The following is an 18,301-nucleotide window of genomic DNA, read 5'->3' as shown; positions in this document are numbered from 1 at the left end:
CAAGCATAGTCAGAGGTGGAGCCAGGATCTTAACTGATCTTTGTGATTTCAAAGCTTATGGTTAGTTTCCTATAAAGCTTGCCTACCTGCCAACAGACTCTAACACTGATTAAACTGATGTTTCCATTTAAGATTGTAAGTGCTAAATATACACTTCTTAATATTTAGTTTAGCTTTCCACTTCAGCCATGTATTAAACTTGTTTTTATTGTGTGTTGTCTATTCATATCAAATGGGTATAATATGCTGTCTTTTAAGGAAATGGTTTTAAACATGTAATCTCACAACATTCTTCCAAGGGCAAGGTAGAGGCTGTGTGTTTCATTCCTGTTTGTCAGATCAGAGTTCTGAGGTCAAATGACTTGCCTGGGGTCTCAGTTTCTAGAGAGACAGAAAAGGCCCCACTCCTCTACCCCAAGTTCTAGGCTAGTGTTTGTTCTAAGTCACTTTTCCCAATAAATCCAGCAATCAGCTTATTCCTACTCTTTGACTTCTTAAATTATGTTACTTTCTTACTCATTGCCTTTGGTTTTCTATATTAAGATTTAACATCAGCATTCACCACATCTCTCACTCTTAATTCTGAGTGGTTCCAAGCTGGTGGCTTCTTTTGGCACTTGCTGGGCCTTTTTCTTTACTTCTCTTTTACCCCAATTATCCAGGAGAGGCTGCCTGCATCCTTTGAAGGCTCAGACATCCTCAGTGAAAAGACCTTCCAAATGACCTTGTTTGTTTCCCGTGGAGTTGCATATGAGAACTTCAATGCCTCACTAAAATGTTACCCACTTGGCATCAGTAGACAGAAGAGGCTGTACTCTGTGATAAGAAGTACAGTGTTGTTTTCCTAGTAAGAGAAGAGTGCTCTAATGAGGAAAAAGGGGAAGGATAATTTCCTCAGATTCAGTGGCTATTTCAAACACAACAATGCTTTTCTTCTAGAATAAGCACTATAAAACCATTGTAGGGAAAAATACCACAAAAGCCAATAAACAATTCAAAATTTGGTTATAGAACTTTACTACTATTGCTCCTTTAGAGCCCTTTTCCCTAGATATGTTCTGTGGCTACAAAAACCACTATGTCATGCCTTTGTGGGTCAGTGAAGCAGTTAGGTACAGGAAGCAAGTAACAGAGACTCAAACTAAGTAACCGCCACTCTGGTTGCCAAACTTTCCGAAATTATCATTTATAACTAGGAATATTTATCCTGTTTCTCACTTTTCTCCACTTGGCTTAATTCTAACAAGAGCCTTAATAACAGACTCCATTTAATGTGTTGATCTATGGGGGGGGGGGAGCCCAATGTCAATGCAAAGTTGAATTTACATTCAAATACTGCAAAGTCATTTCACTCTGACTGCAGCTTGGCTCCGTCAGAGTGGTTGGTGGTGATGCCACCAGGGGGCAGGGTTTGACTTCAGTCATGGTGGCTTCCTCCCTCCGGAGGCGACCTTGGGACCACTGTGACAGCCATCAGATCCCTTAGAGACCTTATAAGCTCAAATTCTCTTTTCCAGTGTGTTGTGCACAGTACTGGAGTTCTGGAAAATGGTCAGAGCGGGTAATTTCTAGAATATCGCACACAACAGATATTTAATTAACTTAATTTCAGAACTCCTCCTAAGTATTCAACGAGACCTTGGATATTTGAAGGTTACCTGACAAGATTTTATCTTTTGAAGGGTCTATATTTTCCTAGGGAAATTATGAATATAATGCATGAAAAAAGTCACTAACAAAATATAGTACACAATTAACTCATTTCCTAAAAGATAAAAACTACAGATTACCAAGCATTGGGGAAGAAAAGTAGGAACTAGAGCAAGGTTTCTCAGTAGCAGCACCACTGACACGTTAGGCTAGATAATTCTTCGTTGTGGGGCACTGTCTGGTGCTCCGTCCGGTACTGTCTGGTTAGCAGTATCTCTGGTGTCCGCCCAACAGATGCTAGTCACTGCCCCCTCTCCCTGCCCAGTCCTGAGTCCTGAAACTTTGGTGGAATGTCAAAAATGTAAGGACCGCTCTTTCGGCCTCTTTCCCCATCTGATGAGGAGTGGAAATAACGGTGCTTCCCCTCGGGGGCTTCGTATTAGTCTACTCCAGCTGCCATAACAAAACAGCAGACACTGGGTGGCTTCAAACAACAGCAATTGATTTTCTCACAGGTCTGGAAGGTAACGTTCAAGACGAGGGTGCTGGCAGGGTTGGTTTCTGTGAAACCTCTGTCTCTTACTTCTCAGACTTTCCCTTCTCACTGTGCCCATGTGGTTTTTCCTCTGTGCAGGCACAGTCATTGGGTCTTCCCCTTATAAGGACACCAGTCATGTTGGATCAGGGCTCCAACCTTAGGAACTCGCTCAACCTTAATTACCACTTTAAAGGCCGTATTGCTAAATACAGTCACATTGGGGATTGAGGCTTCAACCTATGAGTTGAGGGGGTATGCAGTCCATAATAGCGCTTTCGAGATAAAAGCAATTATCACAATACTTGGCACATAGTAAGCATTCAATTAATCAAGTGTTACCAGTGTTAATATTAACTCACTGTTTTAAGTCCTCCCTGTGAATCAAATACCAGCAAATACACAGGAGACTATAAAACGATGGTACATTAAGTAAACTTATTTGAACACTTGTTTGTCACCCTATGCTGAAGTTACATTGCTGAAAATTATAAATTGACATTTTCCACGTTAACACAGCTAACCACTTCAAGGATGCTGTTTCCTTTATTTGAGGCAAAGGGTAGTAGCTTCTGCATCCCCAGCATCTGATGAGTTGTTAATGATCCAGAAATAAACTTTTAAGTGCTTTGGGCAATTTCTGAGTATAAAGAAATTCTGTACAAACATTCTCCAAGAGGAGGCTTGACAGTAACAATTCACTTTCACCCTCTTAATTTTAATTACAAGCTTCACCTAAAAACAAACAAAAAAATTTGGCAAAGAAAAAAAAAACTTTTCAAACAGCCATGGTTTCCAGCTGGAACTGAGTAACTGTGGAGATGTTGAAATTGCAAAGGAACATGAGCCTTCTTCAGCCAAAACTATTTGTTCAGAAAAGCAAAAGAATGTTACATGTTTCTAACACACCAGTTTATCATTGGAAATTTCTGCTGTCTCGAGTGAAATTGTGCTGTCCTATTTCCTACTGGCAGCTTCCCTTCCCAACCACCATTGCTTTCGGATTGGAGGCACACGGCTAAGGACAAGAGCAGAGTCGGCTCAGCTAGCTGGACCCACTGAAGGGGAGAGTTAACATCTCACGGGGAAGGGAAGTGCTAACTGGGTTGTTACAGCAAGTTCAGAAAGAGTGGAGTCCATGTCAACAGTTGCTGAGTTGAACTGTCTTGTTGTGGATGATGAAAGTAGAAATCGCTTGCTGAGAAAAGGAGAAATTGCTATAGCAAAGTTGGAAATGAGAGGAGACGGTAGTCTTGGTGTGGCGCCCAGTGTTCAAAGATATTCCTGCCGTTACAGAGTTGCTGCTGTGTGAGTTACGTGCCACTTCACTACAGGGCCCTTCTGTACAGAAAGGCTCTAGTTCCACTTTCCTAACCAAGGGGGCATTTTGTTTTACAACAACAGTCAGAGGCCGAAGCGGCACATTGTCTTGTGCAACTCCCATAGAGAGAGTACATTTTTCCCTCCTGCTCAGACTGCACACTAATATGGGAATATATTTTAATTTCAAATCTCATGTGTGACATCTGGTAACTCATTTATTGCTAATGAAGTTTTCACAGGAAGCAGCAGTCACCGGTATCTCATCGTATTTTTCAGTTGGCAAAGTGTTGTTTACTTTTTATTGGCGCAGCATCCATGCCTCTTATCATAGGCTGTTGAATTAGAAAAAGTAGCCCCATGCAGGAAATAGAGGGCTAAATAATAGGAGATAGAATGGTCTGAAGTTCTAGGGGTATCAAATCTATTGGCGTCTCTGGGCCACACTGAAAGAACAGTTGTCTTGGGCCACACATTAAATATACAAATACTAATGAAAACAGATGAGCAAAAAAAAAGGTTTTAAGTAAATTTATGATTTTGTGTTGGGCCACACTCATAGCCATCCTGTGTCATGGCCCACAGGCTACGAGTTGCACACCTCTGGAACTTTTCATTACAATCATTGGTGTGTATCATTTTAATTTAATTTTTTAATTATATAGGCATTCAAGAGAATGAGTAGAGCTGGCAAAATTGTTGGATCTAAGTAGCTGTCAGCAGTCGGCCCCCTTCTCTGAGCAGAAGCTCTTTCTGTTACTTTAGCTTCTTCCACTTCCAGAAGTTTTCCAATCCTTCTTACCCAAATTTGCTTGCAGCTGGAAAATCAGTCATTTACACCATAGTGTGAATTAATTAACTAACAAAATCTCAAAACTATGGGATCTCATAGCACCTTCACATACATGGCATCATTTGATGTTCCAAACAATGTTGTGTGCCAGAATGGACATATATTTTTTACTTCATCATTTCCATGAACTTCACTATCATTATCATCATATCCAGATGAAGAAAATGAGTCACAGGCGAAGCAAAAAGCTGAAGACCTTGTAGTTTATAAGAGATAAATCATGTGCAGGCACACCTTTTTTATTGCATATCACAGTTGTTGCATTTTTTTTTTACTGAAGGCGGCAAGACCCTCCACCAGCAAAAGGTCGACTTGCTTTGGTGTGACACTTGCTTTATTGTGGTAGTCTGGAACGACACCTGCAGTGTCTCTGAGGTGTGTGTGTACCTGGTCCAGATCTTTTGGTTCCCATACCCATGCCCTTCCACTGCTTTTTGTCTGGTTCTCACCTGAGTCAGTGTGTCTTTTTCCCCCAGGTGGATGTTAACCCTAATGGGTGTATGGAGGTGGTTGTGGCCCACCTCACTCTAAAGAAATTTCAGACCTCTATGAGTAGGTGCAAGGGGTATTTTACCAAATGACATCCTGTTGGGCTGCCATTAGCCATACCAGTCCTGAATGTTTAAAAGAAATATGATACACAGACATTTCAACATGACTCTAGTCCAGTGCATTCCCTGTCAGACTGGCCTGCTATGTCTGTTTTTACAGCATTTTAAATTAAAACATACAAAGTAAAGAAGTATAATATATACAAAAACTGTTTGAGAAAATGTGACTTTGGATAAATCAAAACCAATTACGCTTATAGAGTTCATTTTCTTAGGGCAAAACTCCACTTCACTTTTCAAAACATTGACTTAATATAATACTTCAAAATATTTTTCTAAATATTACTACTTTAAGGTTTTTTTACCATTCTCTACTTTCATGTCTATATTTTTATCTGGGCAACCAAACCACCTTAACTAACTGCTGAACTTTAAAAAGTTGGATTTTACCCCCAGAGACTCTGAGAGTAGGTTCATTTTGTCTGAGTTATACTGACAATAATATGTCATGCCACCTTTTTCAGAGGTTGCTGTCTTGATTGTCTAACTGCAGTGCACACATTGAATTTTGATTTACAACCATGAGTCAATCTGTCTTCATCTTTTGCTTGGCATTGCCAAGGAATGACACAGGGGATGCCTAAAAGGCTCACAGTCTTTGGCCATAAATGGAGTGAAACCAGCCAGTCCAGATAGGGTCAAAACCTGTAACCTTGACCTCATTAACCAGTGGTCACGAGCAGCTATCCACATGCTGTTCCAGGGAAACATTCCTTTGAGTAGATAGTTAATTTAGAAAAATGGAAGAACGAGGGCTCAGGGGAACACTGTCACTATAATATAATTATATGAAGTTTTTTATTTATGTTCATTAAAAAGTAAAATTCTTTTCATTTTGTTTTTAATAAAAAGAGTTTCTGCATTTAATTATGGAATGTTATTAAATCATTGTTGCATTAATAATATTTATATTGATAATAAACAGATAATTGGATAATTTATTGATTTATTAGGTTATTTCTACTTGTCAAGCTATTATCGCCTTTGTCTCCAAAAGATGTATGCCTATATAAAAGAAAGTTTATGAAATTTCAGTGTTTCAGGAGATTTCTTTAATTGTGTCCCAGCTCCTTGAGGATACTGAGGTCTAGAGAAGCTAAGTGACTAGTTCAAAGTCACATAACTAGTGAGTCGAAAAAACAAAATTAGAACCAGTCTCCTTACACACTGTGTAGGACTAATTGGTGGGCTATTATTCAAGACCTACTGCAATCAGGAAATTAGGCAATTTGGGGAAACATATACTATATATTGAATATTTAATCTTCCAGCTTCATTTAAAATTTATTGTGTGATTTGTATGATGTTAAAAACTTTAATCTGAAGTAAGCTGCCATGTGACCAATAATGTCTAACATGAAACTCATAGTGTATATGAATACTATAATATCATTATAATTTTCTAAGGGCATAAATCAGTTAGTGCTCCCTTTTCTGCTCAGTACCCCTTTCCTCACACCCCTCATACCTCTTACAGTGGAAATTGAAATGAGATGAGCAGCTTCTGCTGCTGATTTAGTCTCCAACAAGCAAAATGGAGTGGCTTCAGAAGTTGGGTGAAGCAGCTGCTGTTAACTGAGGTACCTACATGGGTGCTACCTTTTCCCTTTGTGAAAAAGCTGTGAAGAGTCTCCAAAAGCCAGATTATTAAAATGGCATTGCCTCCCCCTTGGTGGCCTAGATGCTGACCCCTGGAAATGCGTTTATGATTCCCTCAGGGAAATTCTATGAGTCCATACACCTGAAGAATTTGGGAGTGTGAGACGACAGGGATTCCTTTACATATGAGCTTCCTTCCAAGTTAGATTTGAACGTCCTTCTCTCCTAATCTCCAGAGCCCCACTCTCTAGGCTCACTGGGAAGCCTTCCATGGTCCTCTGTATTTAACATAACAAGAATATTTTCTACTGACAGCAACATCTCAGAGGAAGATTTTTAAGGACATGATAAACTTCATCACATATTTTTCATCTCTACCTGTTTCTCTTTTCTTTTTGAAATTAATAAGAAAAAAAATCACACAACAGAAACAGCCAAGCATTTAGAATACGAAATTGTAAGAAGAAATATCAGAGGAGTAAAGGGTGTTGTTAGGAGGCTCGGGGTCTTCAGCACAACTGAGTTGGGTAAATGATCATTTATAAGTAGGAGCTTCTGGATCAGAGAGATTTAATTGTAGTTTAGTGTTACGTTATTAGATACTAGGGTACTGAGAAGCTAAAATTTGGGATTAATATTTTACTTTCCTTAAAATTTGTACTGTAGAAGAGCAACAAGGGAAAATTGGGACAACTGTAATAGAACAAATATAAAAATGAAAAAGTAATTGTACTGTAACTTGGAAGGAACATCTGCATACCCTTTCACAAGCCTGAGTTCTTTGAAATCTGAGGTTCGTTGGGGTGAAGCAGAGGTGGGAGAGCTCGTTGAAGAGGACGGAACGTTTAACCCCCATTACCACAGCTGGTGACGATTGGTTACGTGCAGAAATAAGACAGCAGCACGCGTGTTTTCATTTCTTGTGACAGCAAGCCACAGTGGATGACAGTGACTTGGGAAGAGGGCCAGAAACCAGTGTTCACCTCTTAAACATGTCACACAGCCATTCATTAAGTCTGAGGAGATTGAGTCTCAAATACTTAATTAATACTGCATTAATACTTCTAATGAAATGTTTTGTATTAATGAAAATATTTATCCATGATTATCAAAGTTGAAAAAAATCATCTCCAAGGAAAGTGTTTAACATAGAAAGCTTGGCTTTCTCCTGTGCACTGCAGTTAAAAGCAGTTCAGGTCACTTGTCCCGAGTGGCTGGCTCTCTGCCATGCTCTGTTCTTCAAGACTGCCAGCATTGAGGAGAGTGCCACAGATGACGTATACTTCATCAGAGGGCATGATGGGGTTGGGAGGATGTGAAGACAGGCAAGACTATAATCCTAAACTCATTGAGTCCAAGCAGTTTTAACTATCATTCCCAAACAATGTGCAGGAAAACTTCCAGTCAAGATGAAGACAGGGGATTAAGCAGTCTTGGCCATTCTTTCTCTAAACACATGAAATATCACCTCATGTCTCTAAATAGAGACATGTGGGCCAGAGAGGAACCAACACCAGATACATAGCTGAGATAAAGTTCTAATGACTTTATGAGGATGGAAGTCAAGACAACTAGACTCATATACTGAAAACCATTGAAATCAGGTTTTCTGGTTAAAGCCAGAAACTGGAAAAGTACTGCCTATTGTGACCAAAGAGTAGAAAGCTTTTGTATACCAACAAATATGAGAATGGGTGGAGGGCCTCTTCTGTAGTATCTGCAGATGAAGTATTGGGTGGCAGGCTAGGCTGAGAATTGGCATTAGAAACTTTTCCATGCCTAAGCAGAAATTTCACAGCTCACCACCATGCAGATGCTCAGGCCTCCTAAAGAAGTTAATTCCCACCACATATGACCTCACAGTCAGAACCTACACACACACACACACACACACAAAAAAAAAAGAAACAAATAGAATTTCTACCTGAAGAGACTGCAAATAGTAAATCAGTTGGATAGAGACTCTTACAATACTGATGTTCAAAATGTTAAGTAAGTAAAGGTAGAAATAGACACTATAAAATAAGAACAGAAGGTTAAGAAATAAGACCAAGTAGTTTCAGGGGAAAAAGTAGAAACCCTAAATATTTTAGTGCTAACCTCTATAATTCACAAATGGATAGTGGCTAACAGTTATTCCCCGTAGATTGCCTCATTCATTTCTGGGAGAAATACACACAAGAGCACAAGCAGTTGCTTTCTTAAGTCCTAGTTATAATACAGGAGCAATAAGAGAGGGACTTTGGAGCAGGATGGTTTATTGAACTGTCTAGCTGTATAAGCAAATGACTTACAAACACTGGCTTGCACTCTTTGAATCTGAGAAAGATACTTTGATAGAAGATTACTCTAAAATATAATTGCTTGGTCTTTTAGTTCTCTCTTTATTATCATAGGAAACTATGTTTTTTTTTCTTTAGATTGCAGACTAATTAAAAAAGGAGCTTATAATGAACAATTTAATTAGATTGGTTTTGACTTGCCTAGAAACTTAAGAAGTTATTAATATTCTAATCAAAAGTCTTGGGGAAATATTCCTAGAATTTAAAAAAAAACTTCTTTCTTGTGCTTGTTTTTAAGAGCCAGAGAAACTGTCAAGATTTACAAGGTAACTCCTACAAAAGCAAGCAATAGATAAAAGTGGTGTGGCCACCATGAGCCAACCTTTTGTTTGCAGCAGACTGAAAAGTTCCCACCTAACTCATAGCAAATTTATTCAGCTGCTTATGATTATTTTTTACTCATACTTTGAAAAGACAACAGCTTGATATTTTTAGTTTTTCAATGGCAAGAAAAAGAGCTTATCAATAATAAACTAACCCTTTTTAACTCACAATTTTTTGAGGCATGACGGAGTCAGCATTTGCCTTGCATTAAAAAAATGATAGCAACAATTCCATTAAAACACATTTCTTTTTTATTTTATTTATTTATTTATTTATTTATTTATTTATTTTCAGAGAGAGGGGAAGGGAAGGAGAGAGGGAGAGAAACATCAATGTATGGTTGCCTGTCATGAGTCCCCCACTGGGAACTGGCCTGCAACCCAGGCATGTGCCCTCACTGGGAATCAAACCACGATCCTTTGTTTCACAGGCCCGCGCTCAATCCACCAAGCTACACCAGCCAGGGCAAAACACATTTACTAAACAATATTTGAAAGATATGCCCAGTGGTTTTACCTTATCTCATTTAATCCCTACAACAATCACGTGCAATGGGATTGTTTTTTCTATTTCTTACAGATGAGGAAAATGATGAGGCTCATGTTCAGAGAAATAGGGTGACTTAGCCAGAACCACACAGATTTGTAAGTGGCAAAGGTAGATTCCATTACAAGTACGTTGACCCCAAATCCCAACTTCTTTCCTCCGAGAGAGAATGGTCCTGTAAAATTAGTGTGAGCCCCAGAGGCTGCCTTGGTGAAAGCTATGGTGAGACCCAGGAAGAGGGAGAGTTCATCCTCCTGTCTTCTTTATCAGTATCCCCCTGCCTGTCCCACTGTGGGACAAGAAACAGAATGAAACTGAAGGACGGCTGCTTCCTAGCACTCACAAATTTGGTTCCTAATACAGCACATTTCTCTCTCCTTCAACTCACCGAAACAGCCAACTTTCTGCTTCAAAGAGAAAGGAAGTCCACTAAGGTGGCTGCCAATCATGAGCTCCACTTTTCCTCTTTCCTGAGAACCCTCAGATTAGGAAGCCAATCAGTGGGAGAAATGGGTGAAGGGGGCCAAAACAGTGTGGGGCGGGGGGCAGTGGGAAATTACTAACAAATACTCATGCAAAAAAACCCACAACAAAAGAAACAGTATAGACCAGAGAATATTATTTCTTGTTTTTTACACACCAATAGGGCCCAGGTCACCCTCCCGTCCAGTGCACATCAGACCCCACAGCCCTTCCCAGAGGACTGCGCAACATCTGCAAATGTACAAGGGCACTTTCCCATCTAGAGGATGCTAGAGGCATTTATAAGAAAGAAAAATCAAGTGATGACACAACCTCTACCCCACTTTGGTTGGTCAGCTGGTTGCCTTTATGTTCTAACCACTCTGTTCACCATATAAGCTCCAAAGTTCAAATGGCAAACATCCCTAATCACACCCCATCCCCACACCCCACCACCAGGCTGGAATAGTAATAAACAGTATTCCACATGCCTCTTACATGGTTGTGTTCAACACACTGGGGATGATTCTCTCTTTAAAGCTCCTCTGCCTCCAGCCAGACTCAAATGAAGGAGTGTGACTTGATTCACTTTACATCCCAGACTCCAGCACATAGTAAGGTATTCAGTGAATATGGGATGATGAATGGATAACTGCTCACCGAGTGCACCATTTGCATTTCTGCTTCCCTGCATTTTCTTCCTGCTGTTTCCATCACTAAATTATTCTTCCTTTTTTGCTACCATCAAGTATGAGCAAACTTCTTTCCTTACTAGATAAGAAGTCTTGGTCATTATTTATATAAACACTTATGTAAATTTCTCTTCTACGTAGTATATTCAGTGCTTTGTCCAGAGTTTCTCACATGATAAACTCACTAAAATAATAAATACCTCACTTCATTTTCCAGGGATGCTCCCCTAGCTGTTCTGAGCAACCTTTCACATATTAAATATTACTCAGCCTGGATTGATGGGAACTGAAGGAGAGGCTGATCTCAGGTTGTGAAGGGATTGGGCTCCAAAACTATGTTTATAAGTTGGTCTTCTCAAACACAAACTTTTTCCCATAGAAGCTCTTTTATAAATGATGGTTAGAGTTCTAGCCTAGTAGGTAATGTTCCACATTACTGACTCTAGACACAGGATTAATGAGCCCAGCCTTAGCTGTGTGTCCTCAAAGTAGGGACAAGAGAGGAAAGAAGAAAGAGAGGAGAATTTCCTCCCTGCACCCAAGCTTAGGACACCCAAGGGATCCCAATGCATCGAGTTTATTCCTATCTTTCAATGCCCTTGCGCTCAAGCGGAAACAAATATTTGCCTCTGCCCTAGTTTTCAGTTATGGAGTTCACCCAGGCTGCTTTTACTCTTTGAGATTTCTTTAACCTTGACATTTCCAGTTTTTTCCTAGGCAAAATCCAACTGATCTTAACTAGATATTAGGAGAACAACTAAGTAAATTAACCCACATTAAGGTACAAATGATTGCTAGCACATAAACCTTTAATGTAGCATTTAATTTTAATAGAGAATATTTGTTTACCTAAATGAATTTATACTTCTAATTTGGTGTAATTTTATTCATTATAATAGAATGAACTGAAAAATCAGCAAAGTGTAGGAAAATTCTTGGTGAGGTGGAAATAGGTCATACCTCTCTGAGAGCCTGGCCCTAGCTTCTATTAAAGTATTCCTTCTTTTTATGTTATGTTTTGGTAAACAACAGATTTCTTAAAGTGTTAAGGGCTTTTTTTGGTCTGTTTTGGTTTCATTTTGATTTTGGAAGCAGAATGTAAATTGATTTTATTAGCCCCATAGAAATTAGTCAATTGTCTGTACTGTCAGCCCTTAGGTTACATGTATTCATCCATTCACTTGTCCACTCACTCTCTTCTTCAGACACTTACCATGTGCGCCCTAGAATGTGGCGGGCCTACACTAGTAAACAGGCCCTACCCTCAAGCAGCTGGCAAACCACTGGAGAAGGCAGATATGTCAACAGACCATTATAATATAGTATTAAAACCTATACCCCAAATACCAAAGCTACTCTAAAAATGGAACAGCCAATTGCCCAGAAAATTGGGGAAGGCACTACAGGGGATGTGACATTTGCCTGTTGGTGAATACCAGTGCCCTCATGAATGAAAAGTGAAGAAAGAGATTTAGATTATGTAAGGCTAAGAAGTGCAAAAGGAGAAGTTAATGAGGACACGGAACCAAAAACTTGGATGGGCAGTTATTCTCCTGTAGGGCAGGCAAAATAACCACCAAAGAACTGCTTCCTTCACAGTGTTACCTCTTCAAATTTGGCTACGTCAATCTCATCTTTTTCACAGCAACACTTTGTGCCAAGGCGGATACTGCCTTAGGTATGTGTGTTCATCCAGCCCTCGGGATGCCACACAGCCACACAGCCTTCCTGGGCAGACAAGCAGTGTTTTATTCCTGTTTCTTTTCTTGCCCAGAACACTTTGCTACGAGGAGAATGCACAGCCAGGCTCACGTAGGGCCCTGTTCTTGGTGTAGGAACATATCTTCACCCAGCACTGCTGCTGTGCCTGGCCAACCTTGCCTGTGCCTAAAGCTGACTTTCACCGCAGAGGGTGCCTGTGCCACCTCCCGTGATGGGGCCCTCACAGCATTTTCAGCCTCGCTCCTGAGGGTTTTCTGATGGACTCTTAATCTAGAGCAGAATATGTTGATCTTCTAAATCACATATGTGAAGAGCTTAATTGTTGATTGTGTTAAATATTGGAGGAAATATTTGCAGAGGTGTTTATGGAGCTCTTTTGTAAACATCTGATTCTTCCCAGAATCCTAAAGAACTGCTGCTATCTCAAACCCCCACTAAAAACATGTTGATAATCCTGATTTAATTTAGTCATTTGACATCCTTAATATACAGATAGTTAATCATAAAGTTAACTCCAGAAATGGCTGGCGGGCACAAAAATTTGGAGCTTCAGACCCTTTTGCTAGGCAGAGTTGGAAGTTAACGAATGTGGTTATTGCCCGTAGCAGTCTGAAAACTCATAGAAAGAATGCTACTCCCCAAAGCTTCAAGTCCTCACCCTTATTCCCTCCTAAAACAGTTCCCACAGTGACCAGTCCCTCAGTAAGCTAGAGACAGCTCTTCTGACCACTTAAGGAGGATGCTAATACAGTGTATACCTAAGTAAAGATTGTGAGATGGAAGAAATGATTTTAAAAATAAGATACTGAAGTGTCACATTTCTGAGATTAAAGATAAATTAATAAGCCTTGCTTACCTCAGGAAAAACTCAAGCTTTCTGAGTAACTAATTAATTTTTAATTCTTTTGATACTTAGATTATATTTTTATTAATTTGGAAGCTAGAATTTACTTCTAGAAAAAACATAAAGGACCTACATAATTTTATTTATCTGGAGAATATTATCACTTCCCAGAAAAGCAGTATGCTCTAAAAATTAATTTAAAGGTATAATCTAGACTTCATTGGTTCAGTTTTTCTTTAGAAAATATGATCTAGTTTTTTTCTAAAATTAAATTTGAGTTACTCCACTTATGACTGAGAAATAAAACTTCATTTGTAATTGAAAGTTAATTTTTTCCTTTTCATTTTTATTTTCTCCAGGTACATCTGGCATTAGGGTCTGAGATTAATTAACCCACAAGGTCAATATGATCCTCAACTCTACTACTGAAGATGGTATTAAAAGAATCCAAGATGACTGTCCCAAAGCTGGAAGACACGATTACATATTTGTAATGATCCCTACCTTATACAGCATCATCTTTGTGGTGGGAATATTTGGAAACAGCTTGGTGGTGATTGTCATTTACTTTTATATGAAAATGAAGACTGTGGCCAGTGTTTTTCTTTTGAATTTAGCCCTGGCCGACTTATGCTTTTTACTGACTTTGCCATTATGGGCCGTCTACACTGCTATGGAATACCACTGGCCTTTTGGCAATTACCTATGTAAGATCGCTTCAGCCAGTGTCAGCTTCAACCTCTATGCCAGTGTGTTTCTGCTCACATGTCTAAGCATTGATCGTTACCTGGCTATCGTTCACCCAATGAAGTCCCGCCTCCGGCGCACAATGCTTGTGGCCAAAGTCACTTGCATCATTATTTGGCTACTGGCTGGCTTAGCCAGTTTGCCAACTGTAATCCACCGAAACGTATTTTTCATTGAGAACACCAATGTCACAGTTTGTGCTTTCCATTACGAGTCCCAGAATTCAACCATCCCCGTAGGGCTGGGCCTAACCAAGAATATACTGGGTTTCCTATTTCCTTTTCTGATCATTCTTACAAGTTACACTCTCATCTGGAAGGCTTTGAAGAAGGCTTATGAAATTCAGAAGAACAAGCCAAGAAATGATGATATTTTCAAAATAATCTTGGCAATTGTGCTTTTCTTTTTCTTTTCCTGGGTTCCCCATCAAATATTCACTTTCCTGGATGTTCTGATTCAGCTGGGCATCATACATGACTGTAAAATCACAGATATCGTTGATACCGCCATGCCCATCACTATTTGCATAGCTTATTTTAACAATTGTCTTAATCCTCTCTTCTATGGCTTTCTTGGGAAAAAATTTAAAAAATATTTTCTCCAGCTTCTGAAGTACATTCCCCCAAAGGCCAAATCCCACTCAAGTTTATCAACAAAAATGAGCACGCTTTCTTACCGCCCCTCGGATAATGGAAACTCATCCACCAAGAAGCCTCCCCCATGTGTTGAGGTTGAGTAACACACTTGAAACCCATCTGTGATGTAATCTTGTAGGAAAAGGAACAAGAGACACATTCCTCCACAGTACTTCCCTACCAAATAAGCATCAGCTATTTTTCAGAAGTTTAAGAAGAAAGTGAATTATGTGGACTGAAGTGACTTATGCAAAGCTCTGAACAAAAGCTTTTCCTTTGCAACAAAACAAAGCAAAGCTGCATTTGGCCACATTTTGCATTAGATAGATGATGGCTGGTCAAAGAACAGTGTCAGATACTGGATGCCTGTGTTGATTGGGGAAAATTTTACTGGTAGAAATGCCATCTCCCCAGTCTATTCTTGTTCTGCTATTTACAATTTCCACCTAAAAGTATTTAGAATATGTAAAACCTTTAGAGAAGCACCAGAAGATCAAGATTGCTCTCCCCAGTTTCCAAATGGCAGTAAAGCTTTTGTGCCTATTTAGCCATTAGTAACTGTGGTCCATTTGTACCTGCTACTGCACATCACATTTTGTACAAAGGCTTGCTAACCAGTGGTTGTCAAGTTTCAGAAACTAGTGAAATTCCATCAGTGTCTTATTGATTCACACTGCCAAAACATGCCAGCTAAATGGCTTATTTGTATAATGGTGTATAAAAGTTCCACTACTTATTATAAAGATGTTAACTCTGGTCCCAGGTTATAGGGTCTTCCTGGTCATTAGTTTCATTTCATATCTGAGAAGTATATATATTTTGTGGAAAAAAGATTATATATCGTAAAGTATGCCTTACTGTTTTAAAAAGTATTCTACATATATATGCGTATGTATATCTATATCTCTAAACTGTTGTTACTTGATTAAAAGCTGGTAAAGTTATATTTACATTAAAATAAAATAATTTTGTTGCAGTATATTTCATCTTCATTACTTAAAAGAGATATTGATTTATTTTTCACACAAGGCAACTGCGCATAAGTATGAACGTATTTCCATTTAAATTTTTATATAGCTGATGGTTTACTACTGTGAGTTATGGATGTTATATATCCTGCCACTGAAATAACAAAGAGTACATTTTATTCTCCTGCACAACATGGAATAAATACCTCATTTTGAATTTTTCAAAGTTGCTCATGTAACAAAAAGTCATTCCTTAGAACACCAAAGTAATACATTATCTTATTCATTTTAATAGGAATTTTCTAATTACATAGATGATTATGTAGAAAATTGATAAGATATAGAAAAGCATAAAAATATAGATTTTTTCACTCAAAAATCACCATTTTTAACACTTAGGTGCATTTTCTTTTACTTTCTTTGCATCCATCATATACACATGCATATACAAATCATGACATTGGAGCTATAATGTGTATAGTACTCTGTATACAGATTTTCCACTCAATGTCATAACAGTAGATTGCTACACCATTAAATATTTTCTAAAACATTGAAATAATTGCATAACATTACAAAATAATGACACATTTTAATGTAGTTAGCTAGTCCCCAAACTGAATCACTTAGATTTTTTTCTGATTTTTTTTGGTATCATAAATTACTCCATGATGAACATTCAAGTGCATAAATCTGATAAATTACTCATAATACATACACTCCTAGAAGTGGTACAACTGAGTACATAGCTATAAACTTTTTGATATTTTTAATACATATTGCAAATATATTTCAGGAAGCTTGAAGCAATTTACAATACCAGCAACTCTATGTGAACATATCTCACCTCAGTCCCAGCAGCATGAAATATTTACTAGATTTCAGCAGAAAAGGAAATTTTACCGTAAAGACCCAGGTGCCACAAGCAGGGAGGAAACTTCCCTGAAGAAAGGACTGTCACAGTTGCCTCATTGTTCTCCTTCGAGGCCATTGCTGCTCCTGGAGTCCACACAAGCCAGGCCAAGGTGCTCATCAGACTCACCAGTGACCGAAGGATGGAGATGGTGTATAAAGTGCCTGACGGGAGGTGGGGCAATGGGGCCATTCAGAGAGGCCTTGGTGGGCTGGGCAGAATCTAGACAAGGCAACCTATCACATTCGCTTCCTCAAGGGCAGAGTTATTTTGTGAATAAATGTGGTTACACATGTTTCATATTACTTTTCTTTCATATATTTTTTATTTCATTAGCATAATGCCAGCCACTAACTCCAAAGATCCTTTACAATTTTCACTAAAGATTGCCTTTAAAATATAAATTCTAGCTTCTCCCAAATTGTAGTAAACTTACTCTATTTGAAATCCTTCCAAGTCAGCTTTATGACAGTTCTTTATTATTCAGTTGTCTTCTTAATTCAAGAGATTACAAGTACTATAAACTTACTGTACCATTTGATAAGTTATAATTACTTATCAATACCATTACTTACCATTTGGTAAGTAATGGTATTCAGATACCTTCCAACTCATGTGAATGACATGTTCCAAGCCTTGTTTTCATTTTTATTTCATCAAATTATATTGTAATTTTTCCCCTCCCATTTTGTGAAAAATAGATATTTGTAACTTCAGCGATTAATTTTGCAAGATGAATATTGAAGTTGAGACTCTACTTACCAAAATTATAGAATGGGATTTTATTCTTCATGAAAATATTTGGAGGTTAGGTGGACTTCTTATTTTTTGGAATATTTTAAAATTTAGGCAGAAATGAATATTTACTGTAAAGATCTAGGTACCCAACAGAACTCAAAGGAAATATGTATATTTCAATTTGCATTCCAACTCTTGTTTTCCCCATGAAGGATTCATCTTTTCAGTCGATAATTCATTTACTCATTGATGCTATGAGTTTTGTATTACCTACCTGTGCTAGAAAACTAGAGTTGTGTAACATATACCTTAGAATATATATTTTAATCATTTCCATCAGCTGCTGTGGGCAGTATGAAAGAGAACCAAGTCAGAAGAATCTTGACTGCCAAGCCATGGAAAGGCTCACAGAGATTTGATATCACGGACTCTCAGTTTTGTAACTCTGTACTGGGGCAGTGTTTTCCCAGCAATATGTGCTAAGCTGGGCAACCAGAGAGGAGAAGATATACTCAGACAGGTACCCAAATTGATGAGTGAAGAAAACAAGTCCCAGGGAATTTTGGATGCTGGCACAGAAAGTGAGATCCTTGAGGGTAGAGAAGAAAGTAAACCAGAGGCAGATGAGATACAGAGAGACTTTGGAGTGGACAGCAGCCCCATGTTGCCTCCATGGCCAAGGTGTAAACTCCATGAGAGAGCTTCATGTAGATGGTTAGGGTCCTGGGGCCATGTTGGAGCCACTGAACCCAGAACAACCAGAAGAATAAGGAACCTAATTGTCAGAAAGAGAAACAAGC

General features: G+C 38.7%; 1 protein-coding gene across 2 annotated transcripts in view; it reads left to right on the top strand.

Annotated features, from left to right (window-relative positions):
- Window positions 1-15,857, top strand: part of AGTR1 (angiotensin II receptor type 1) — a 46,211-nt gene extending 30,354 nt beyond the window's left edge. For both annotated transcript variants that reach the window (XM_037154284.2, XM_037154285.2), the window contains one exon: window positions 13,860-15,857. In XM_037154284.2, coding sequence (XP_037010179.1) covers window positions 13,907-14,986 — 1,080 coding nt within the window. In that variant the 5' untranslated portion in view covers window positions 13,860-13,906 and the 3' untranslated portion in view covers window positions 14,987-15,857. The remainder of the gene's footprint in view (window positions 1-13,859) is intronic.
- The last annotated feature ends 2,444 nt before the right edge of the window (window positions 15,858-18,301 follow it).

This window comes from Artibeus jamaicensis, unplaced genomic scaffold (genome assembly GCF_021234435.1).
Source record: "Artibeus jamaicensis isolate MK-2021 breed Jamaican fruit bat unplaced genomic scaffold, CSHL_Jam_final contig_466, whole genome shotgun sequence".
Lineage (NCBI taxonomy): Eukaryota > Metazoa > Chordata > Mammalia > Chiroptera > Phyllostomidae > Artibeus > Artibeus jamaicensis.
This window is presented reverse-complemented; position numbering and strand designations above follow the sequence as displayed.